The 26,125-nt window shown below is 37.4% G+C and overlaps 1 protein-coding gene across 2 annotated transcripts in view; it reads left to right on the top strand.

Moving 5' to 3' along the window:
• The window catches only part of LOC106489768 (ribosomal protein S6 kinase alpha-6), a 47,148-nt gene extending 23,879 nt beyond the window's left edge, over positions 1–23,269 (top strand). The window contains exons 9-22 of one of the 2 annotated variants that reach the window (XM_067303895.1): positions 1,932–2,074; positions 2,929–2,999; positions 4,098–4,186; positions 4,870–4,934; positions 6,898–7,000; positions 8,765–8,889; positions 9,180–9,305; positions 9,909–9,998; positions 11,015–11,173; positions 11,632–11,793; positions 12,199–12,275; positions 13,978–14,026; positions 16,091–16,231; positions 17,819–23,269. In XM_067303895.1, the coding sequence (XP_067159996.1) occupies positions 1,932–2,074; positions 2,929–2,999; positions 4,098–4,186; positions 4,870–4,934; positions 6,898–7,000; positions 8,765–8,889; positions 9,180–9,305; positions 9,909–9,998; positions 11,015–11,173; positions 11,632–11,793; positions 12,199–12,275; positions 13,978–14,026; positions 16,091–16,231; positions 17,819–17,944 (1,526 nt within the window). In that variant the 3' untranslated portion in view covers positions 17,945–23,269. Of the gene's footprint in view, positions 1–1,931; positions 2,075–2,928; positions 3,000–4,097; positions 4,187–4,869; positions 4,935–6,897; positions 7,001–8,764; positions 8,890–9,179; positions 9,306–9,908; positions 9,999–11,014; positions 11,174–11,631; positions 11,794–12,198; positions 12,276–13,977; positions 14,096–16,090; positions 16,232–17,818 lie in introns of both variants that reach the window. The other variant, XM_067303894.1, reaches the window with a different exon arrangement.
• The last annotated feature ends 2,856 nt before the right edge of the window (positions 23,270–26,125 follow it).

Below are 26,125 nucleotides of genomic sequence, written 5' to 3'. Positions count from 1 at the left end.
TGATGGTTGGAGTATGTGTAAAGCCTGTATTTAGTTGTTTAGAAAGGTTTTTTTTATTCGCCAGGTTTTTTTATAATAAATCTGTACCCTTTCCTTTAACTGGTACTTATCTATCACTAGGGACTTTTACTGAAGTACTTAAGAATATCTGCCCCAGGCCCTGACTGTGCGGTCGAGGCTGTTGGCAGATCCTTGTGTCCAAGCAGGTTCCCCTGAGGTTAGGTTAGTTCAGGTGCTGTTTTAGTAACTAAAAACAATCCTCTCTTCTGGTCAGAAGGTGACCTGTATCGAGACTGACTGTTAAATGCCTTTTAGCTGAAGATCAAGAGGTTATTCACCCAGGCTAAAACTTGCTGACTTTGAGACTTTTAAAAGGGAACAGAGATGTTTTTGGTGTGGAAAAAAGATTTTGGCACACAAAGACTTCCGAAATGTTAAATTTTTGTTTTTGCATTTCTGTTTATTACTTTTAAATGCATATAAATTTGCAGGAGAAATGTTTTATGAGGAACAGTTAAAATACATCTCTCCTGGGAAATTATGTTTACCAAATTAAGACTGAATGCTGTATTTGGAAAAAGAAGAATTATTGTGAATTACTGAATTCTTAAAATTGCAGTTAAGGTGGTATTTTTCTACTGTAAAATTCATTATGTACGCTGATATATAAATATTACTATTAGATCCCAAGTTAGAAAGCGTTATTTAAAGTCTCACAGACTTATTGGAATATATGTACACAGCTGATTATTAGTTGGATATTTTCTAACATAGAGTGACCTGATACTCATTATTTATAAATATCGCAGGTTGTTGGTTTGTTGGGGTTTTTTTAGGTTGTGAGGTTTCTTTAAAAACATAAAGCGTTTAAACCCATATTAAAATGTTTGATTTCTAGTTAAAATTCTCTTAGACTTCTTTAGCATCTGAATTGCTTTCTCCCTCTCCTCCCCCCCCTCCTTTTTAATAATAATTATAACAATGCTGATATTCAAAACCAAGGTATAAAATTACTGCTCTTTCCTGGTGTCATGCAGAAACGTTACCAATGCAGGATTTTTATTGTCCACAAGTGCTCAAAAAGGAGTTATGTAGGAAATGGAGATTAAATGACGTAATTTTTAAAATTCTGCATGGTACTTTTTAATTGAATTCAACTTGAACTAAAATGAAAGATGAGTTTTTGGGGAGTTGGTTTGGTTTTGTTTTCCCCCTCTCTGTTGGTGTTTGGAAGTCACTTCCCAGGCAGCTTTCTGGGTCAGTGAGGAATCCTAAAATTCTCCCTTCCTTCTGAAAGCGGGAAGAAAACTTGAGAGGATTATTCACTAGAAATAGTTTTCCCTTTGTAAAAGGGAACCTTGAGACTGTCATCTTGAGAGTCGGGTTAACGTCAAGGACCTATCTATTCAATAGCGTTCTTTAAATAAGAGAAAAAAAATATTCTGAAGATAAAGCGAGCAGACATGCAAGACTGTTTTCGTTACTGAACTTGTAATTCAGGTTGCAGAACCATATTGCCTTATGTAACAACATTATTTTTAGTCTGATTTTACTTATTCATCATTCAGTAACATCAGACCATGCAGACTGCGTTCTCTTTGAAACTCACTCTCACTTGTGTCTGGGGGGGGGTTTTGCATTAATAAAGTGGGCAGCATGTTCTAGCAGACATAGAGAAAACAAGAACTCTTGATTATCGTAAGGTTCTAAATGTGTAATGTTTTAACTATCGAATTGCTTATATTTGACTAGTAATGTTGACGGCTGATCCTCAATTTAATGACTTAGAGTGGTTTGATATATAGTATGTCTGACATCTCAAGATGTCGGGCGTTGGGCACCTGTCACGCTTTCATTTTGCAATACTGCATGCAGCACTGTGTTTTCTAAAGTTCTCTACTTGCTCTGTTCTTGTGATGCTGTTGTTGTAGACTTTGGACTCAGCAAAGAATCGGTAGATCAAGAGAAGAAGGCCTATTCTTTCTGTGGTACGGTAGAATACATGGCACCTGAAGTAGTAAACAGGCGAGGCCACAACCAGAGTGCCGATTGGTGGTCCTTTGGTGTGCTCATGGTACTGTATGCTTCCTTGCTTCCATGCTTAGAGGGCAGAAATGCGCTCCCTGTGTTGAAAGCAGATGTTAAATAACCTACTTATTATAAGCTTGGCCAGGTTTAATGAAGAATTCAGTTCTTGGGCAAAGGGAGGAGAGAAGCTGATAACTGAATTGCTGCTGAAATAGTGACTAATATGAACAAAATTTGCCTTTCACCTACATAGCCCTGGAAGAAGTACTTGTTAGTAACTTCAGAGATTATATATATACTCTTTTAATAGTTTAGAACAGTTGCAGCCAATGATTTTCATAAATAAGCGTGAACCTTTAGGTTGTATATTTATTTTGTGCAGTACTTTAGTAAAAGAAAAAAACAGAAGGCTTGGTTTTGATGGAATATTAATTGCATTTTTGTAAAAGTAAGCCTGTGGACTGAATATTAGAGTGGAATAGTGAAATAAGTCAGTAATGCCTTTGCCATGAGCTAGATAGGCTGGTGGCCTAACATTAGGCCAATATATGCATATTGACATTACAATTAAGAGTAGATTACTGTCTTAGAATTCCTTCTTCTTGCTGCTTTCATAAACAGCAACATATAAAACTAGGTTATAGAGAGGATTTTATGATTCTCTTAAGTGTTTTTCAGGTTATAGCTGTAAAATCTTCTTACATCATAATTACATTATTTTTGCCATTATTATCTTTTAATTTATCTATGAAAACAAAATTTCTGACCTGAACTTTTTTTGATAATCTCTTAAGAGTTCAATTCAATGTCTCATATAGTGATTTGGAGGAGTGCAGTACTTAACACTTTGAGCAATTGGGGGAAAAAGCGTTGACTTAGACTAACATTTGTTCTTTTCAGTTTGAAATGCTTACTGGTACACTACCATTTCAAGGTAAAGATCGAAATGAAACTATGAATATGATACTGAAGTAAGTATATTTTCTTACTTTTTGGAAAGTCAGAAAAATGTAATTTTCAACCTGTTTTAAGTTTGTTGTAACTCCTTGTGCTTGAGTACATTAAGACTAGGACAGAAACAAAAAAGCCAAAAACTCCCCCATATGAATCGTGTTTGGATCCCAGATCATGGAAATACTGCTGAATATCTGCAGGGATTAAAATCATAAGGATAAACTGGTATTTTCACTGTAGGTGTATAATAAAGATAAACAGTACAGTGGATTAGAAGAGCGTTATTTACCACTTTGCTGTCTTCCTGCTGTTACAGCATACGTTATTTTGTAAGCGATAGTCATGTGTTGCTTTGTGTATGTATATATGAAGAGCATACTTATGTGCTCACATTTTTCATATTAAATTACCTCAGTTGCAACACAAGCTGTCTAACGAGACAAACTGGGCAAACTGGTGATTAGTAAGTAAAGTTGTTTGGCGAACAGGTACTGGTCTTTATTTATGCTTAGCTAAAAAAGAATTTCGTGTAGACCACGTGCAGAGCCTTGGGCCCTTTGAGGGGGTAGTATCTGAGAACGGAGATGAGAAAGAAGCTCTGTTCTTAACAACATAGGGCAGTTTGAACTTGCCAAGAGTGCAAGTTTATAGTGATATTACCTGTGAAAGATGATGTAACATTCAGTTCTGCATGTAAATTCCTGGCTTTAGTGTAATTTTTTTCACAAAATAAAATTGGTAAAGTTCACCAGCACCAGCTTTATAATGGCTTAAAGAGCTACTTATTGAGGCTCTTTCTTCAGGAGGAACTTCAGGGACTAATAAAAATAGAAGGATTTGGGGATTTGGTGAGTCTCTTCTGGACTTGATTTTGGTTTTAAAAAAAAAACAACTTTAACTTACTGGTGTTGTGAAGACAACTTTGAAAATACAATTTTTTAATTGGAAAAATCACTCATGTATAATGTGAAACCGAAAAGCTAACAAGTGAAAATGTGTCTACTGTCCAAGACTTTGGAACAGATCCTTGATGGATCAAATTGTACGCTTAAGTCGACGTAGACCATTTTTAGTAAAATACACTTCTTTGTCTGACTACTTCTGTTTTTCCATAGAGCAAAACTTGGAATGCCTCAGTTCCTCAGCCCTGAGGCACAAAGTCTTCTGAGGATGTTGTTTAAAAGAAACCCATCAAATAGATTAGGTTGGTTAATTTATTTGAATCTTTGAAATAAAAACATGTTGGCCGAATTTGTTGTTTAAAGAAAATAGCAGCCGGAAACTCTCAAGCCCCGATGCTGGTGGTCAGTAAGACTTTATATACCATTTGTTGTTAGCTTAGATCGTGACTTTCTTGGTTTGCCTGATGAATGATTGCTTTCCTGGGCCAGTGACTTTTCAGTGTGCTGGATGCAGAATTCTGCAGAGTCTTGCTTAAGCTTCAGCAGCTGAAATTCTTCTCTAAAAGAATTTTAAAATGCATTCTTTTTGTCTTGTGAACTGCTTGGATCGTCAGAAATTGGAATTCATTGAACTTCCTTCCACTCAGATTGAGTGTATTGGATGCACTTAATATGTTTAATTAAATACTTGTCATAGCCTCAGTTCTCAACTGAGCTGTTAACGTCTCTCAGCAGAGACTGATGCTTTGACAGTGTCAGAGCAAAACACTGCTGAGACTCTATGAGCTTCTTGCACTTTGGTTTGCCTCCCTGGTGAGGCATACACTGAAGTATTTTACATCCTTGGAATATTTCTATATTTACGATTACCATGAATAACTGTGTCTATGCAATTGTTTTTAAAAATGAAAAAGCTGCTACTTAGTGTAATCATGTTCAGAGACTGTAGCCAAAAGTGTTTTAAATTCAGTATTTTCTTGTTCAGGAGCTGGTTCAGATGGAGTTGAAGAAATCAAGAGGCATCCTTTTTTTTCTACTGTTGACTGGAATGTAAGTACAGAATGATCTGACTGATAACAACTGTTTTGTGTTGTAACATATAGGCATTTGTATCTGAGTAGGGCACAATAAACCCTGTAACACTGCTGACTGTTATGTTCCATCTTGTACTATAAATTTACTTGGCTTTTTGAGCTGTGGTGTTTATGATATAGGGAGTATTAAAACAATTATAAATTGTGCATTTACTTTTTAAATAATCAGAGTTGCAACACTGTCTGTTAGGATCCTTGCGTTTAGGAGAGGATGCTGACATTCCTGGCGTGCGTCAGTGTGCAGGAAACAGACTCTTTTGAATAAGTGTCCATCTAGTATGAGTATGCCTTATGCTGCCGCACAGGGCACGGAAACTGCCTGTGACTATAATTCTCTTGGACCGCTCTGTTGCGAGCCGTAGCATATTCCTGTCTCATCAGTCATACTCTATTCACAGCTAAGTATTGACTCTGGTGTTCTAAGATAATCAGGAGTCTGTTTAAGTCTGTGCTTGCTTGTTTAAATTTTTAACAAGCATACTGATGCTTTTCCTCTGTGGTTCTCCAAGCTTTTGAGATATGTTGCTCAGAAACATTCAGAAAACCAAGATACCCTATATCAAATCCCCTCTGAAAACCTTCCTTTGCTATAATGCCCACAAAAAAAAACCCAGACAGAATGAATAGAATGTTGCTGTGCTGACACGACTGCCTACAGTGCTAACCGATATTGTGCTTAACTGTTTCTTTAAACCATGTTTTCTTTATCCTCCTCTTTATTTCTTGTATTTACCTCTGAGAAGGGGGACTTCCAACTGTGTTTATACAGCATTTACCCTAACAAATTCCTCATTAGAGTGTTAAGTAATAGGAAAATTTTACTATTTTATGTAGATATTTTTAGTAAGAGAAGGCTGTTTTAATATGGTTGAATACTATTTACTGATTTTAGGGGGCTGACTTAGAAATAAATACTAGCAAGAAAATTTAAAGGCTTTATACTTTTAACATTGATTTTATTTTCCTGTGTTTGACAGTGCTTTGTATTTAATTAGCTATGGTGGTGTCAATGGCTGCTTCCATATTTTATCTTATTACTTCTTTGGGATGAATTCATGTCCCTCCCCTTTGATTTTTAGGATTGAGATGTGTTGCTTGTTCTTGTGCAGGGAGATTAAATAAAAAGAACAGTAAGAAAGAGATCAGGGTGAGAGAAGCACTAAGAAAATGTTCTCAAAACATCCTGAACTTTACGGAGGGCTTTCATGACGTCGTTTGACACGAGATTTTCTCTTCCTGAATTATAAATGAGACTTGTATTGCTGATATCTCTTGGGCAAAGCATTCTTCTAAAGTACATTAGGTAAAGGAGAAGAAAAGGAGGAGCAGTTGTTCATCTTCCCCTTCCCTCTCCCCAACTCCTAGTAGATTCGGAAGACACTAGAATAGTCTTGAGAATTGGTTGGACAAGTCTCTCGCAGATTAGAAAGGTAAAGACTGTATTTCCTATCTTCCCCTTGGGGTGGACTTTTCAGGATGCTGACGACTCTCCTAAATAGCAGTGACCCAGGTCTGAAATGATGGCAGAAGGTAAAGTGCACAGTAGCTGTTCCATGTTTTCCGTGATAAGCCGAAGGTGAGCTGGTGGGGGCTGTGATAAGCAGCAGCCTGTTACAGTAATTTAAAAAGTACAGATCTAGTAGGTCATGCAGATTCAGAAGAAAAAAAAAAGTGCCATGTATTGTGTTTCACTTGCTTGGTAACATCTTTACTTAACATTTCAAATCAAAGGTACATAAAAATAAGTCCTTTTTTACAAACATGTTTGTGTTTTTTCTACTCTCTGTATATTAAAATAGTTTTCTGAAATAGTAAATAATATAACAATGACATTTCAGTTGCCTTTAGCTTGGCAAAGTTACAGTGCCTGTGCAAGTTTCATTCACTCTTCATTATATGACTTTGTCCTCCTACTTCAGAAACTATTCAGAAGAGAAATTCAACCCCCATTTAAACCTGCTTCTGGAAAACCAGAAGATACCTTTTGTTTTGATCCAGAATTCACAGCAAAAACACCAAAAGGTAATCGTACGTATTCTGGTTATGAATTGATGAGGTTCACAGATAGAGGGGAAAAATTAATATTACTTTTATTTGGTATCTGTGAATTGAAATGGAAAATCAGAATGGTTGATGTTTGGATTTTATATGAAATAAAAAATGAAATACGTAAAATTAAGACCACCTTAGAGGTTACTGTGACATTTATCACAATATACAGGGTTTTTTGTTTTTTTCCTTACTTTTAACTATGGCTTCCCTAGATGCAATGGCAAGGGAAGTAGAGCACAAGTCCAGTTCTGCTATAAAGAGAAAGAGGGTTTAATCTTAATTTTGTCTTAATCTGTCCAGGCTTCCTTTTCCTTTTATTGTCAACACCTAGTAGAATTTGTTGAATGGAAATCTCAAGTATTAACTTCCCTTTCCTCTGCATGAGGAAAAAGCCACTGACGCAATTTGAAGAAGACGGACCTTGCAACAGCTTTCCAATATTTTGCAGGAGAGTGTTCTCCTCAGCGGGTTCCTATTCTCTGTTTTCTAATGGAATGGGATATCCTGCTAAACTTCTGTTCACAAAAAAAAGAAGAAAAGAGGAATGCTTACAGCTGAAATAGTTTCCTAATTGTGGTCTAAAGTTAGGCATGTGCTAATAATTTTTTAATGCAATGCTTTATAAAAAAATCTATTTAATACTAAAAGTAAGTTTGATTGCAATAGTGATTATTATTCAGGCTCACTATTCCTTTGAAAACTACTTGCTCTAAATAATTTTGTTGAGCCTATTATTATTATTAAAATTAAATCTTAAATTAACATTATAATAGATAATTTTTCATTGAACTCTTCCTCCACTCACTAACCATCCTGAATTTGATTTTGCCCTTGAGAAAAGGCAGGGGGGTGTTGATGTAAAAGTAGGGAAGTGTGGGGAAATGTAACAGTGTAACCTGTGTTGGTCTGGTCAGTTGACCTGCTGGGGCAATTTCAAAGGTGTTTCAAATAGTTTCAAAGAAGTTTAAAAAACTGTCTTTGAAATATCCTTTAGACGTTATTACGCTATGAAGATATCCCAGTAACTGAACTTGGAACCGAGACATGCTAAGCAATAAATGTTAACACTTGTATGTTCACTTCAGGTTTTCTTTTGTGAATGTTATCTTTACTGTTGCATCCAACATTTAAAACTAGGTATCTCATTTGTTTGGTGAATGTTTACAATTCACATTGTAATAGAGTAGACAGAATTATCAAAAGTAATTATTTACATTCTGAAATTTTAAATGGAGACTTTAGAGGTGTATGTAAGATAATCTGGGAAAAACTTGGTTCTAATTTTTCAGTAATATTAATTGAATATTCTTGTATTATCTTACTTCGACCGTATCTGCACATTACATTACTGAAGCTGAAATTTCGAGCACTCTTCTTTGTTATGCTATTCTTGAACATTAGGCTATGATCTTTAGTTCTTTCTCATAAATGGTGTTTGTGCTTCAATAAATGTGTTCCTGGAAAAGTATATTCATACATTAGGTTCTGTAGTGTTTTGAAGTCTTAAATGAAACACAGGAATACTTATTTTGTGTGCGATATTGAAATAAGAGAAGCTAGAAAGGTGATTGACTAGAAATCCTATTCAACATCTAGTTTTGTTTTCGTTTGCCTCCCTTCCCTCAATGTTTCTTTGAACATACTTGTGTGAACATTAATTAAAAAAAGAAAGAAAAAAAAGCAGCTTTGCTGGGATACAAATGTGTCATGCTAATCAAATGTATATGCAATTAGATTCTCCAGGAGTCCCACCTAGTGCAAATGCACATCAGCTCTTCAAAGGATTTAGTTTTGTTGCTACTACTACTGTAGAAGATCATAAAATCTCACCACTCACCAATATACTGCCAATAGTACAGGTAAAACATTTTTAAGTAAAGCTTTTTTTTTTTTTTCCGAAATGCCAAAGATTGACCAATATTTAGTGCTTGCTGTCTTGTTAGGAAGGCTATTAAAGTGTGTTAAAATAATTTCACAGGATGTTTCTATTCCAGATGTTTAAAAAAAGCAGTTTTCTATTTTTCTGTAGGCAGAATTCAAAAGAAAAAGCATGGGCAAGCAGAAGAAACTTTTGCTGCTGGAAATAGTAGTATGGCAAAGAGCACTTTGTTGCTTTAGTTGACAGCTTGTGTGTGTTTGTTTTTTAAAGCAACTTCATGGAAACAGTGCACAGTTTACCGATGTATATGAACTGAAGGAAGATATTGGTGTTGGTTCCTACTCTGTTTGCAAGCGATGTATACACATAGCTACAAATATGGAGTTCGCTGTAAAGGTACTTGAAATAAATTTCATTTTGACACTTCTGAAATTATGCAGTGGATTAATAAATTTTTTAAAATGCACTAATTCTCAGTTATTATCTCACAGCTTATATGCTGTGAGAAATGAAAAACATGTTTTTCTTCATTCATTGAAATTGTGTATTGTCTTCTATAGTTCTTTTTGTGGTTGCAGTACTATCACTGAAAAACTGTGTGTCAGCTATATGAAGTATTCTGGCTTTGAATTTATAAACTTGAAGCCTGAAAGTATAGGGCAACGCTGAGCACACCTGGAGTAAAATAAGTGAGATCTGTGAGGGTGGAGCTGGGCTGCAGGGAAGCAGTGGCACTTCGGACAGTCCAGTGAACTTCTTTGTCCTTTGGAGCAGCATAGACTGTGTTAATGGTACAGGCTTAACTGATAGTAATGATAAAGAATTGAATAAGATGGTAGGATGTGAAATTGGTAGATGAATTAGTCATGATTGGTAAGAAGTGATGAACTCTGAAAATTTTGATTCTCCTGCCGAAGTGAGAATAAAAAAAAAAAAAAGTTTCCTTCATGAAATAGACTTTGCTTAGCCAAGATTTTTTCCTGTTACTATATTTTACAGATAATTGATAAAAGTAAGAGGGATCCCTCAGAAGAAATTGAGATTTTGATGCGTTATGGACAACATCCAAATATTATTACTTTAAAAGATGTACGTACCTCTCTTTTCTCCACCACCTCTCGTTATACAGTAGTCAATCTGTATATAGATGTATAGTGATGTATTGGGGTTGCAAGTTTCTTTTTCTCAGCAAAATGAATTGGGAGAACACCACACATAGTAGTGTATTGAGTATTTCAAAATATACCATTATTTTGATATTAATCTCTTCTGAATGTTGTTTTAATCTTCCTAAGCTTCTCTGCTCCAACCCTCCCCATAGCCCCACCCCACCCCCCCCAAAAAAGGAAGGGGGGGGAACCCTAAGAAACCAAATTTTGCCCTGTGTTTAAACCAAGCTACAGAAGGCTTTCGGGGGGGACCAGTGAAGGAAAATTCTGTGACCGACTGCTTTTCCAAGGCTTTCTTTGCCTGCCCTGCTCTTGCAGGAGTTCTTTTGTCATGTCTGGGCTTGAAATTCAGGTCTTGTTTATTGTGCTCATCCTGAAGGCTTTGTAAGCATCTGGAAAAGTAGCAGAATGATATTACTGAACAAAGTTTAATGAACTTGAGGAAGTGAGAAATGATGTAATTTTTAGAGATTGTCATATTTCTTCTTCTTTCAAATACTACTAGCTAAGGTATTGGTAATCTGATGCTGAACAAGCAGTTGCATGTTGTCATGTGTATGCAAAGTGCCAGCAGCTAAAAATAGTCTATGGAGGGGAAGAGGCATAGGGAGTAATAGAGCTAGTCTCTTCTTCCAGCAGAAGTTCCTAGACTGCAGAAATTAATTCTGACTCGATGATTTAGTGATCTATCTCCGCATCTCACAGAATGACATGCAAGCTTTTTTTATACTTCATGCTTTGACTCTTCAGTTGCAGAATTAAATTTGACAGTGCCTGGTGTTTGTGCTCTATGTTCATGTAAGTGAATAGGTCAACAATCTAAACTGTAGTTTTCATGCTTTTCAGGATGTATAATTATAGGGGATCTGGATGAATATATGTATGGTGTGTGTGTGTATATATATATATATATATGTGCTTGTTAAATTTCTTCAGGTGTATGATGATGGTAGATTCATATACCTTGTCACTGAACTGATGAAAGGAGGAGAGCTGCTTGATCGAATTCTCAGACAGAAGTTTTTCTCGGAACGAGAGGCTAGTGCTGTATTATATACTATAACTAAGACTGTGGACTACCTGCACTGCCAAGGAGTGAGTGTTTTCTGTTATGACCTAATTGCATTCACAGTTCCTATAATTAGCAAATGCTTTTTATGTGCTTTGGTTGGCTTATTTTTAAGGCAGAAGATTTCTGAGTGTTTTGTAACACAGGTGAATGATATAAACAACCCATCCTGTTATTCTGGCAACCATTTCAACTCCTTTTACAGTTTATGAAACAGCAGATACTTGTTCTCTTCTGCTTGTTTGGACATTGCTTATGTTAGTTCCAGATGCGTTGTAAGTCAGTAGGCTTTTTTTTTCTTTAATGAGATTGCTTAAAATAGAATTCCTGTGTTACTACTTGAAAGAAAAAGTGATGTAATTGTGTAGAACTGTTAATAAGTATAGTAAACTAGAGAGTAGTTTTTAAAAATTGTAAAATATGCATAAACATATGTACAATCAACTTTGAAATGACAGATGTTAAAATTTTTCTTTGTTTAAAGGTAGTGCATCGGGACCTTAAACCTAGTAATATTTTATATACGGATGATTCAAATAATGCTGATTCTATCAGGATTTGTGATTTTGGATTTGCAAAACAGCTTCGAGGAGAAAATGGACTACTTCTGACTCCTTGCTACACTGCAAACTTTGTGGCGCCAGAGGTATCTTAAGCTGCCAAGCATTTTCTTTGTTCTGTTTTTGATGCATCAAGTAATTAAACTTTGTAGCACTGTTTAAAAAAAAAACAAAAAAAACCTCTGTTAGTTTTCCTTATATTTAAGTACTTTAAAAACGCTGACTGGTGCATGTGTGTGTTATAAACCTGCTTTAAGAATAGCAAAATATACCCTTAAAAATAAGATGTAAGCCTACTGAGAAACTTAAGAGATCATGTTTTGGGAACATGAAATACTGTCAATAGTTACTGTAACCCATATATTTAGCAACGAATGATCAAACCTCAATTATCCTGATGTTGAGTTATCCTTCCTTAAATTGTGTGTGTAGAAGTAGGGGTATTTTTTTATATAGATAGATAAGAACTTCAACAGCTCTTTGTTTTATAGGTTCTCATGCGACAGGGATATGATGCTGCTTGCGACATATGGAGCTTGGGTGTTCTTCTTTACACAATGTTGGCAGGGTGAGAAATATTTCTTAAATTTTTTCATGTGTTTATGTAAAATTCCAGCATGCTGCATGAATCCATGCATTTATTAAAATTATAAGCTACTGCGTCATTGATTTGGATGCGGAATGACAGACACACTGAAGTGGAAGAGGAACCTGTTAATTTATAAGTGTAGGCATACACTAGGCTTATTTAGCATATAGGTTCAAGGCATCTCTCTTCTATAATACATGACCAGGGAATGCCATAGCCTCTCCCCAGTCTAGGGAAAAGAACTTTTTCTGAAAATATGCGGTGGTTTTCTTCTTTCTCCTTCTGCCTTTTGTCCTCCCCATCCCAGTTCCCGTGTAGTCCACCTTCTTGTATCTCTCTTGTAACTCTCACTAATCACTGTGAAGCACTTACAGAGTTTATACCTTTATCAGTCTGCCACTAAATTCTGTTCTGTCCAACAGAAAAATTGCCGGATCTTTTGTCTTATAGATAAATACAATTCGTTGGAAACTCTTCTTCCTGATTATGTTGTACTTTTTCCATATAAAATCACCACCACCACTACAGTTTTGCCATGAAAATTCAGTTTTCTGGATGATTCAGGTCCAAGCATGCAGATGTTGGGCAGTATACTGCCTGCACGCTTGAGAAACATTATTGACTGAACAAAAAGTATGACAGGTCAAAAGCATGGAGAGAGATGGTCCAGCAAGTCTTCAGATCTTTCCTTTTTTTTTTCCCCCGTTAAGTTCGTCAGCTGAAATACCAGAATTAAACTAGTTGGGATAGTTCCTAAACCTTTGCTGATGATTGATTGATCTTTGTTTTATGCAGAGCTTTCAAAGTACTAAGATACAATGCACAGAGCTTTATTATTGCTGTCATGCTAATTTGAAAACTAAAGGGTCTTACATTGTAATTACTTAATGCGAGTGAGGTGTTTCCCCCCCTCCCCTGTTTTTAATAGTTAATTCGAACTTGGTACTATGACCACAGGAGTTATCAAGACATCATAATACTTTTAGCGTTGTTAAAAGGTGTATTTAAGTCATTAAGATAGGTTTTCGGATTTGTCAGTTTAATTCTTTTGTGTTCTTCACAGCAGGATTTGTAGAAAATAACCTGAATTTACATTAAATCCTGTCAACTATTAAAAGCCTCCAAAACCAACAACCTTGTGGTTTATGCCTCCCCAACTCAATTAGTAAAAACTAACAAGAATATTTTCTTGTAGTTTTTCCCGAATGAGGCAGATGCATGTGCATGTCTATTGTGCTCATTCTCTCTCTAATTAAATGCACATGTATGCGTGTAACCTCAAACACTAAATTACTCCAACTTTATGAGGCCATCTTGTTAGGGTACTGTTCTAGGTTTGTATTACTTTATATACTCTGGCAATCTAGTGTAACTTTTGTTTATAAATCACTTCCATTTATTTGATGGTCTTTGCTGGTTAGAATGCATTATTATAATATTGTTAACTTAAAACATCTTTTTAGTTTGCATTTCCAGTTTATTCTATCTGAATAACCACAATTATGGAAAAAAGAGAATAATAAAGTTGCAAAGATGAGAGGCTGATATAAGAAGTACTTAATAGTATGTAGTGTTCTTCTGTCAGCAGTGAGATATCTAGGCAGAATGATTTATGAGGTTTTTACCTGTTTCTTAGTCTTTATAACATGATTTTTTTTCTCTCTCTCTTCTCTTCTAATAGCTATACTCCATTTGCCAATGGTCCTAATGATACTCCTGAGGAGATTCTGGTACGGATAGGCAGTGGAAAATTCTCTTTAAGTGGAGGCAACTGGGATACTGTTTCAGATGCAGCAAAGGTGTAAATGTATTTTTTTTCCCCCCCCCCTTGTATTTTTGTAGAATTCAAATGAACATGTGCCTAACTTTATAAAATAGCCTAGTCTAACACAGCTGTTTACTATTGTTATCTGCAAGCTTCATTGCAGTAAAGGTAATCGACCTCTGGCTCAAAGCAGGGTCAGCTGTGAGATCAGAGCTCGTTGCTCAGGACTTCATCCAATTGGATTTTGAAAGCCTTCAAGGATGGAGACTGTACAAACTGTCTGGGCAGCTTTTTCCTATGATTGACTGTCCTAATGATGAGAAAGATTTTTCCTAATTTCAAGCTGGAACATCTCTGCTTCAGTTTGTGTCCTGTCTCTAGTCCTTCAACCATGGTGCCTAAAGGAAGATAATCGCTTCCCTCAGTCTACTCGCTGTGCTTCAGCCCAGGATGCTGGCAGCCACCTTTGATGCCAGGGCGCACTGCTAGCTCAAGTTCACTTTGCTCTCTCCCAAGACCTCCCTTTCAGCAAAGCTGCTCCCCAGCCTGTATTTTGGCAAAGGTTTCCTCCTTCCCAAGTGCAGGACTCTGCACTTGTCCTTGCTGAATTTCATAAGGCTCCCGTTGGCCCATTCCTCCAGCCTGTCTAGGTCCCTTTGAATGACAGCTCTGCCTTTGAATGTCAGCTGCTCCCCCCGTGTTTGATGTTGTCTGCAGACTTGATGAGAGTGCACTCTGCCTCTTCCAGGTCAATGATAAAGATTTCATATAGAATAGGTCCCAATATAGGCTTTTCTGTTCATTAATATTTTTTTCTTCACTGCTTTTACTGGACAGAAGCCAGGTGTTCGTGGGGTTCCTTACAAATCCTGTCAGTGGAAAACATCTTTTTACACTTTGTTAAGGCTAATAGCTAACTAGTTTTCCATTAAATAGGTGAATTTTTTGTAGTACAATTTTTCTTTTAAACATTACAGCACTAAATTTAGGTGCTTTACAGTATGTCTATTATATTGATGTTATTACTTTCAGCAAGTAGACTAGTACTTTAGTAATCAAATATGTCTGGATTTTTTTGCCAAAAACTTTCATCAGCCTGGTTATGGTGCTGTCCTTTTATTTAAAGACTGCATCACACATCAATTACTGTGTGTGTGTTCTGGGTTTGATGTTGGCCTGGTATGTAGGTATCTTAGTCACTGGTTTTACTTTTATATAAATTGGCATTAATATTAAATCTTTTCCTCATCCTTTGGAACCGCAGTATTTGTTCATTTCAATATGAGTGATTCAGAATATTTGTTGGCTGATTCTGTCTTGGCGCAAATAATTAATTTCTGTGTATTTATGCTTAACTTCTTTTACATAACAGAAAGGGAACGTTCTGTCAGCTTGTTCACTGTTTTCCTTCAAGCTATTTCTGCCTTTATTCTGTGCTCTTCTTCTGACCAACATTGAAATTAATAACTTACTACTAATGCTTCTAAATAGGCAAAAACAAGTATTCATTTCTGTGTGGTTTTATTCTTCGTATAGCTTCTTGAAAAAATCTTCAATAGTATATCACTATATGTGAATTAGATTTGTATTATATAGCCACAAGACACCAAGTGTGTAGCAGGAATGAGGAGGGGTATTTGCAAATAACAACTTTCTTCCATAAAAATCTTTCTGCTGAATTTTAATGATCAGGATTTCTAGGCCAGTATCAGGCTAGATGATATCTTTTTTTAAAGATGGTATCAATTATAAACAGACTGAAATATGAAGCACAAACAACAGTAAGTCTCTTTACAATAAAGGCCTGCTCTGTTAAACTGTTTAAATAGTACAACACATTGTTTTCAGACTTCTGCAGTGTCAAGGCACAGAATGATCCACTTTATCTGTTGATTTTGTGTGTGTGTTTGCATTGTGTTAATCCCTGCCACACAGGCTATTTTTTTCATTGTTAACCAAAATTAATGCTTTAAAATCTGAAGTAAGATTATTTTAACTGAATAATACGTATATTTTCACTTTTATCTAGGACTTGTTATCCCGTATGCTTCATGTAGATCCCCATCAGAGGTACACGGCAGAGCAAGTATTAAAACATTCATGGATAGCCTGTAGGGATCAGTTGCCGCATTATCAGCTAAACAGGCAAGATGCGCCACATCTAGTAAAGGTAAAACAACCCAATTCTCTTTCCCTCACGCCCTTCTCTTGCTACTTATGAATTTAATCTTCAGTTGTGGAAAGACACCCTCTCTGCCCTCCCCTGCCCTCCGGTAATTAACATTGCTGAATTACCCTTCTGATTTCAGTTGGGTGTAATATTGTTCTTCACTTTCTGCCTGAAGCTGTAAATATGGATTAATGAGGGTGGAAGATGTTGCAAAGAATGCTTATTTAGCACTAGGAAATTTCTGTTAAGGGATGCATCTATTCTAATGTAATTACTTTGTCTGAAGTTGTTCTTTACGTAGTTGCACTGATGCCAGAGGATTAATAGGCTAATGTTCACTTCCTTATAATGGAGAGAAGAAAACCCTTATAAACTGAGTAGAAATAAATATGAAGTAGGCATGCTTGCCTAATAAACTGTTTCCTTGTCTAAAGAAGTTGCTTTTCCCTTAACTTTGTGGGATTGGAGTCTTGCTAGATTGTGAAGAAAAGTGCAAGTAGTATGGATAGTAGCTGTTCTTCTTGAAGTTCTTCCAGCTTATTTATCCTCGAGTTCCTTGTTGCTATCTAATGCCAGAATAACCAACTGGTGCTGCCAGAAACTCTTCTCTCTGATTTCAAGCGATTACGTTGCATTCTCTTGGGTGCAGCCATGGACAGAGCGATCAGTGCATTTGCAGTCTCTATATTCAATGTTGTGACTAATAAGAATGAAGTTTAATCACAGCTCAAATGTTGGCTGTTTTTCATTAATTCCTCACTAAACGTAATTTAGTTCATTTAAATTTGTTTCTGTTGTAGTCAGTTTTTCCTGGGATTGGTCCTCCCAGTCACAGGCAATGGATAAGGAGATTACTCAGCATGCAGTGAATTGGGTCACATTCGGAACTACAGGCAGAACTCATTTCTTGAAACTAGTTTTCTGTTCACTTGTACATACATACTCATTTAAGTTACATAAGCTGACAAATTATTGGTGAACAATTTTTTTCCTATGTGGAAGGGAAAAAAATTTACTTTTTTTTCCTGTTATCAAAGATTAAAGTAGCTTAGGCCATATGAGAACCAGATAAGAAAGTTATCTGAAACAGAGTTCTGCAGGTCTCCAGGTGTTCTTATTCAAGAAACCATTTGGGATTTGAGTCTAGTGACTGTCTTGTATCATGCTTTCCTCACATTGAATTCTCCAGTTTTGCTGGATTCAAAAACAAGGACCTGTGATACTAGTCTTAATTCTGTCATGTTTGTAAGTCAGGACCTGAATATCCAGTTAAGTGGCTGATTTTGATAAATTGATGCTAACATTGTTTAGAAGATACTAATTCTCAGCCACGTTAAAAGGTTATTGCTACATCTAAGGTATGTGAAAGAAGCATAGAGGGAATAAAAAGGAATGTCAGACACCCATGCTTAGAAACCTGAAGTACTCAGCAGTAAATGTTTTTTCAAAACAAACCTTAGAAAATATTTCTGACCTGTTGTAAGTTTTGTGTTTTCTCTTAGAATTCATTAAGAATTTAATATTCTGTTGCTTTATTTCCTGATAAAAATGATTTTTACAGCCTTTATGTATTTTATTGTTCTCTAGGGAGCCATGGCTGCCACATATTCTGCACTGAATCACAAGACATTTCAGCCAGTGTTAGAGCCTGTTGCAGCCTCAAGTTTAGCTCAGCGACGGAGCATGAAAAAGCTAACATCGACAGACTTATAGATCCACTGGGACACCTTAGCAAACAGAAGCAAGGGAAAAATCCAATAAGTGGCTCTATTTCACCTGACCTGTGATCAAAAGGCATCTACAGTTTCCTGCTACACTACTTGAATTCTGTAAAAGTCCTTTTTTTAAAAAGAAAAAAAAAAAATCCACAGGTTCATACTGTGTTGTTTTACAGGCCGTATCTGTTAAATTAATTTAACCATCAGGTACACCATAATGAATTTCTCTACACTGTCCTTTGAGATCTGTTGCAAATATTATTTCTCATTCTGTATAGTTCTGCTGGGTTCATAAAAAATGGTTTAGGGGACCGTTGTCAATGACCAAGTTGTACATAAAAAAGTGTCAGTGTAAGGTTTCTTTTTTTCTTTCTTTACACCTTTAGACCCTATTGTGAAGGACAAATTCATTATTTTATAATTGGGCACTTAATTCAAATTAATTCATTTAACTTGTTCATTACTATTATGAAAAGCTGACCAATGTATTGTGCCAGTGTTAAATGCGTTAGTGCTAATTTGGGAGGTCTGTGTTTGCATGGTGCCAATAACTGATAAGTTTATGTGCAAATATAAACAAAAAGGATGTGTAAGTTTTTGCACTTTACCCATAAACTTAACTTAATCACTTGTGGGCCAGAGGAAATACTAGTTAGCAAATGGTGTCATGTAAGATGATGAACGTTTCTAGCAGTTATCATGAACGGTACTGTGTTCTGCACTGAGCTGGAGAAAGTAGATATGTGTGTAAATTGTCAAAATTAAGGATTTAAATAATATTGATACCACTTCAAGACAACGCCATGCAACCCAGTATGTTTTGTTAATTATATTGCCTGTCCATTTGTACAATGACTCTGTTACTGCTACCTTGACAGTCATTTCTGCTGACTATATACAATATTAATTTTGATCGGCATATGAGGCAAACTGACACTTTATTATAGCAAACTTGGCACATGGATTTTATTTTATTTTTATTTGATTTCTCTAGAACATTGCTTCTATCAGAATCTCTAGCCGCATGTACAAATATTACAGAACATAAATGCAAAATCCTATTTGCCTGACTGTAGGGGTAGCTTGGGAAAATAAATAAGACTTGCAGAGTGCCCAGTTAAGGGAGTTCTGACCAGAGAGATTTCACAGTTCTGGGCAAGTTACTGAAAATATCCTGTTGCCAGCGCTCACTCACTCTCTCTGTCTTGGTGTTAGGGCTTTAGCTGTTTCTAAATGCTGTGTTAGAGAGAAAGCGAATCTCAGGGCCGGAATCAGCATGGGGTTTTCTGACTCAAAACCAGTGGTGACTTGCATTTGCTAGTAGACTGGGAACTAGTACATTCAGAGATAATGAGCTTAAAATAAAGCATTTTCACAAGTTTTAGACATTACTGTACAATTGTACTGATATAGTAGGATGATGCACATTTTAAATATTAGGTAAGTATATTAGTGACCAACAGTTAGATTGTGAACAGTTAGAGAATCCAAGTGACCAAAAATCAAATGTAGTTCAGATTGATTTGCCATCATTGAATTTCTGTCCCAAATCCCTTTTGTAGCCAATTATAAGACATCTGTGATGGTATAACTTTGCATTTTAAGATAGAAAAAAATAAAGCTTTCAGGAGAATTCTGGCCTAACTACCAAGAGCAGCAACAAACTCAGATCTTAAAATGCAGAGGATGCTGGCTGGTTTTTGGTTATACCTGTGAAGTACTTGATGGCATTGGAAGTACTATTAGATAAGCTGCTTGCTTTTATTGTGGTGAGGGAAGATGGAAATTATCTGGCCAAATAATTAGGTACGGATATATGTAGATTTGAGACTTAATGAGTACAGCAAACGTAGGTGTGCTATTTGTATCATGCAGAACATACCCCATACTAAATTTCTTGAGTGTTCGATAGATGTTGGAAGCTTTAGGGGCCATTTTGTGCCTAATTTTGAGGTGCCTGTTTGAAATGCTTGAAAGTTATCAAAGAACACAGCTGCTACATAGAAAGCTTATTGCTCAGTATGAAATCTGCGTCTTACATAGTTGGTTCATCCTTCTCCTCATTACTGGAGACCTTTGTGAGCAGGAGTGTGTGTAAACCTCTTACTGGCAGCCTATCAGTATAATTTTGTTTGTAAGTTTACAAATGCTAAAAGACTTTGAATCCCCTCCAAGAAAAAGCCAAAATGGTAGAAATAGAGCCCTTGGTCAAGGTATAATGCAGGTTGAAATGTTAGAAAAAGTTGAGTTGGGGGTAGAGGTAATGCAAGGAGTAGAACACAACTAAAATGTTAGATGAATCGTCTTCAGCTTTCCCATAAGGTAGCAGCTGGTCTTTAATGGCTTTATTCATGAATCATTTAACAGTGTTTGCATTGGTATTTTCTTTTAGCTTGCTCAGAAGCACCACGTTATAAGCACCTTAGAAGCATTTTGCACAAAAGCAGTTGTAAGCAGCAGAAGATACTCAATAAGTTCTTCTCAGTGTGCAAAACAGAGGTGGTAAGAGGAAAAACGCACAAACAGGATGGATGTTCTGATTGTTAGCACAGAATTCAAAACAACTTCTGTAAAGTTATCCCTGCTGTTTTTTATCATTACTAGCCTCTAGTGTAAGTGGTACTCCTGGAACAAAAGTAAGGTTTCGGTGACAGCAACATTACAAAGTTTTGTCTTATCACAAAGAAAACATATGGTCAAACATCTTTGTTTTATCTGAAAAGACCAGTGTACGGGGTATGCCAATCTTAATGCTTAATTTTGGGAAAAAGGTTCATTTGCTATAAGCATTTCAGCATGTCAGTCTTGGAATATTTTAGATATACAGGAATACAGAAGAGTTCTACCATCGTTTGCAGGCTACTGTTACTATAGTCTTTAATGATCATCTCGTTCATATTTCTTTTGGAATTCCATTCATATTTCTCATCTTTCTATTTTCCAAACATAGATTTTGTTCAATCAAGTAATTATATTAAAAGTAGCATGATCTGCTCCTGAGTAATCAGTTAAGCACTTGAAACAGAATTACATTTATTTGAATATGCTCTTGGCTGGAGCAAAAGGTTAGTGTAATTTGTTTCATTTTGGTCTCTGCACAGTTAAAGATTCCAAGCTAGTTACCATCTTATAATACTAATGTTAAATAAGTAAGAATGAAATTTTTACAGAGACCTGCAAAGAAATTGGGAAAGCATGCTCCTTATTTAGAGGAGTTGCCAGAGAACTAATTACTGTCTTAAAGGATCTAATGTTTTGGGTATGGTCTCTGCTACTGCCAGCAAAATGGCTTCTACTCTGATTAGTTTTGGTAATGTCCATTGCAAATAAGTGCTAATTTTCAAGTTCACATAGAGCCTGATACAGGTCTCAGTAGAGTGGAGAGATTCCCACTGACATCGACTGTAGCTGGAGCAGACAGCTGACGTTTTTGATTGTTTCGCCCTGTGGATACTACAGTTATCAGGTTCAAATACTTTTTTTTTTTGTCAGTAAAAAACTAAGAACTCTCTTTTATTCCTGTATTATATTCAAAAGCTATGCAGTGGCGTCGACAGCAGCCAGTGGTGCTTAATGAAGAGTGTCCGTATCAGAGAGCATTAGCATGGGCGGGATGATTTAAGCCACTGTCTTGTGGCTTTTGCGGTCTGAATGCTGTTGTCAGTAGTTGTGTATTTTTTCCATTATGCTTGAAAGTAGTAAATTCTTTTCGACCACGCCAAGAGGCGAAGGTGCCGGTGGTCTAAGCATACTGTCTAATTGAGGCCTGTGGTGTTGTATGGCTCAGATGTTCGCTTGCGTTTAGAGAAAGCATCCAAAACCTCACCCAGGTCACTTGTGTCAAATTACGTCTTCCATGTTTTAATTATTTTCCAAAGCTTAAACTTTATATACGTGTTGAAGAAACTGATCAAAATATCAAGAAGTTAAAATTATTTCTGGCAAATTTTAACAACTGGAAATTGCTTGCAGTGTATTTATAAACAGGTCATTGACAGTGACAGATTGCTACGTCTAGTACTCTTCTCTCTGTCCTCAAATGTTGCAATGAAAAGTTAGGATAGCTTGCAAGGGTGGAGTTTAAATGAATTGCAGAATACCATAGTAATTATCCAGATTTGTATCAATGAAATCAGGCTAAGGCATCAATGCAAATATGGGGTTTTATGTACTTCTGTAGCACTTAAGTTTTTCAGTCCTATCCAGAATTAAAAGTTTGCAAATATTTGTGTGAGGGAAAGGAGGATGGAAGGAACAGCTTTTTCTTTCTCAAAGTTTTCAGAAGGCGTCTTAAGCCATTAGGTAGGATAAAGTCCTTGTGTAATACTGTGGGAGCGCGCTCTATTTAAAAAAAAAAAAAAATTGCTCCTTAAACTTATTCAGAAATGTTCTTGAGTATATATTGATATCTGTTGATAACATGCATATGCTATCATGGGTAACGTGCCCTCCTTCTGCATTAACGCCTCTTTAGTTAAGTACATTCTGAATACTGTTTGTCCTTACTTCAGCGTTTTTTTTTTTTTTTCCAAACGTTTACTCCCCCACATTATTTTCTTGTTAATTTTGATAAACCTGCATTTTCCTTTGGGACTGGAAGGGTGAATACAAATTAAGAAAAAAGCCTGTGTGTAGCTAAAGCCGAGTTGAATGTTACCATAACTTATCTAACTAGGAGTCTCCCCAGATTAATCAATTACTGGTTTCCTCGAGGTTTTCATTTCCTGAATATGAGCAAATTTTCTCATAAAAACTCTAGTTTTGAAAGCTTTAGAGGATCTTTATACTCTAATTGGTTATGTCTCTTAATTAAGATTTGGGAAGTGACTTATTACCAATAGGGGGGTTGAATAATTAACATTGAATCCTGGTTTATTTGGGAGTGTGTGTGTGTGCGTGAACTGAAAAATTGCTCAAGGGAGATCTCCTTTGCGGGACAAAGTGTTCCTATTTGGTGTGTTTTGCATTAGGTTTATGAGCAGCATTTGCTAAGTAATTGCATTGTCATAATATCCCAAGCACTTTGGCATTCTTGCACTGATACTCTGATTAGAGCTAAAACTATTCTGGCACGTGACTGGCTATAAATCTCAATATATGAAAGGGCATTAATTGAAAACAGTGTGCAATGAATTACATGCTCTCTGAGGTACTTCAAAGATGAAACTATACAAAAGGTCCCCGTTAACAGATATTGTAACTGTCATTTCTTTCTCTAAGCATATTGTGGATTTTGTATCATATTGTATTTATTTCATTAATTTTAAAAAAATGTTTTCTTTAAAGCTCTGTATATATTGACATTAAAGTTTGCATTGTACTACGTTCTCTTCTTCTTGTAAGGCTGACTCTAGTAGTGCATTGTACGGTATGGTATGTTGTCCTTCTTTGCACTGTGCTGCTAAAGATACTATTGCCTTGAATTACGACATGCCAAAGACAACCTCAAAATTGTATTTATTTTTGTTAAACTTTGTGAATAATGATAAAGGTACAGTTTTAAATAGCTGGCAGTTCCTTGAGAACTAGAACTAAAAGGTTGCAAATTCATAATATTTTATAATTAACAAAAACTGATCATTTATGATTTGGAAGTTCAACAACTTCTTTTTCTTTTTTTAATTGATATAAAAACATTGAGCAAACATTCCTAAATTAGAATATACTGTGAATTGCATTACGTGGTAAACCTCGCCAAAAGTCTCACAGATACATCAAGAGCTGTTTATAAATTTATATTCACAGTAAAGTGTTTCATGCCACACTTTCAATAAAACATACATTCACTGATAGGATTGATGTATTGCTTCAGGGTGGGATGATCTGCCTTCTATATGTTTTTTCAGGTATTCCTGCAGCTTTGACTTGCTGTTTATGAATTTCCCTGCAAAGGTCCGGGTACTTCTTTCAGGAGTGAGTAAACCCATTAAAAACAGTGTAAGTTAAATATGTGCATCCGTGCTTGCCACGTGAGGCTGCAGAAGCTCGGATAGCGAGCCGTGCCTTCGGACACCGCCCCGTCACCCGAGCTGAGCAGATCGAGGTATCGAGACCTTGTCCGTCCTCTCCCGGAGCCGGTGCTGCAGAAGCAGCTGTTACAGGTCTCCTTGCTACTAGGTGGCTGCACATCTCTCTATATAGCTAATAATCCCCATTACAGGACACGAATATGAAATGCTTGGATATAAGAATGTTTAAATAGCAATACATGGTTTTGCAATACTTCTGAGGTATTTGTTAACTAGTATTGCTGTTCGTATTCAAAATGGGTTATAAGTATCTTGTTTTCCAGTTACTGTTTTGTTCCAAATACACAGAAAGGTGTTTTTTTTCCAAAATTGTATAAAGTAACCCTACTCCCTCTAGTGTTTGGACTAGGTTTGCTCATGCAAGGTGCTTCTAAAGCACTTCCCGTCCTGTCTGGTGGCCGGAGCTCCGCGGCAACCCTTGCTGACCCGCTGGGCCTGGCCTGGGCTGTGTGTGCTCGGGGGGACCCGGGTGCGCTGACCTCCGAGCGATTGCCGAGTTCCTCCTCTATGCTTGGTACAGACGTCTGCTGCGGAGGGCAGCAGCCCACATCACCGTCCCTCGTGAAGGCGAGCTGGGCTATTCTGCCTGCCTGCAGCCAACCTAACGGCGTGCGATGGCACAAGCAGGCGGAGTGGAGGACGAGTGCACCGGAGGGAGGGCAGATCGGTCGGCATCTGCTCCCTTCTGGAGGAACAGATGATAAAAATGAAGGCTGAGATCTTGGAGGCGTGTGGATGAGACGGGAGGAACTGTTAAACTGCAGGCAATGGGGCAGGTTGGTTATGCTGAGCTGAAAACTTGGGAATTCAGCAGAAGATGGGAGATGTGGTGAGGACCTGAGGCAATCATGGTGGGAAGATGGCAGGACGCAGACGGGTAGAGAAACCAAGCTCCTTCTGCAGTTGTCAGGGCTTAAATTTCTGTTCCTCTCCAGCTGATGGCTGCTGTAAGTTGGTGTGACAGTTGTCTGCTTCAGCAAACGTGCTTTTCCGTGGATTGGAACGCAGCAGGTCCTGCCCCTGCGCTCTACCTGCGTTGCATGCACTGGCTTTGGGAGCGCTGCACCCAACTGCGGGCAAGTTTCAAGCCAGATTTTACTTGGATTGGATGTGGGTGTTTTTGAACTGATACGTAAAGCACGTAGGGTGCACAATTTGCCTTGATATCCCTCAACAAGAAGACTGAATAAAAAATACCTTAGGCTGCTTTGCTGACAGCAAGATCCAGTCCATAGAAGATGCACTTAACTGGGTGATACAGCGGCTGCTTGAGCAGGCTGAAAACCGTGCACCGTGCCTCCGTGTGCGCGGGGTGTCCCGCTGCCTGATGAGCGATCCGTGGGAAGGGCAGGTGTCACATTAGGTGTAAAGCAAAGCAGAGTCCCGTTAGGACCCAGTGGCAGGTAGGTACGGTGTCTTTGGGACTTTGTTGCAGCTTCCGAAGTACCAGCAGCGTCCCGATTAGCGACTGAGCTCTTCGTTGCTGTACGGGAAGGTCTGCTTAAAAAAATCTTGTGGTCTGCCCAGTGGAGTAGAACTGACTAAACTACAGCTAGTTACACCCACGTTTGCATAGTTGTGTGTGTGTGTACAAGGATGCGCAATTGCACGTGTTGCTGCAGAAGCGCATTTCTGTCCGCAACGCAAGTGGCTCCAGTGGCCGTTCCCGCAAGGCAGTGGTGGCTCCTGGACTTGTGCTGCAGCCAAAGTGGGACGTATCCACCAGTGCCTGCTGGTCTCCTGCCGTCTCCGGCCACGTCTCCCGTCTGCCTGGTTTTCCCCGTTACCTTGAGGGCTGCCTTGGGTGCAGGGGCCACCCTTTACCTTCCTCTGACCTGGCTGGCTCCACTCCTTGTGGCACTGCTTGAACGTAACCGTGATATCTACTGAAGCTGCTGCACTCATTGGTGGTAGCTGGAGATGGTGCAATTTTCACAGGAGTGAAAGTGTCTGAAGTTGCCAGTGATAAACTCATAAATACCGATATGAGAAATGATCCTTGCTTTGGCCTTGCACCCAGCCAGTACTAAGTACTTTTTTGAAAATCCCTTGGGATGTTGCTACCTCGCCCATGTGAGATGAGGCTGTGCACGCTCACAAAGGACGAGGCATGAGCTAAAAAACAAAAACAAACTCAAAAATCCTAT

This window comes from Apteryx mantelli, chromosome 13, assembly GCF_036417845.1.
Source record: "Apteryx mantelli isolate bAptMan1 chromosome 13, bAptMan1.hap1, whole genome shotgun sequence".
NCBI lineage: Eukaryota > Metazoa > Chordata > Aves > Apterygiformes > Apterygidae > Apteryx > Apteryx mantelli.
Note: the sequence above shows the minus strand (reverse complement) of the source record. Positions and strands in the feature narration are given on the sequence as shown.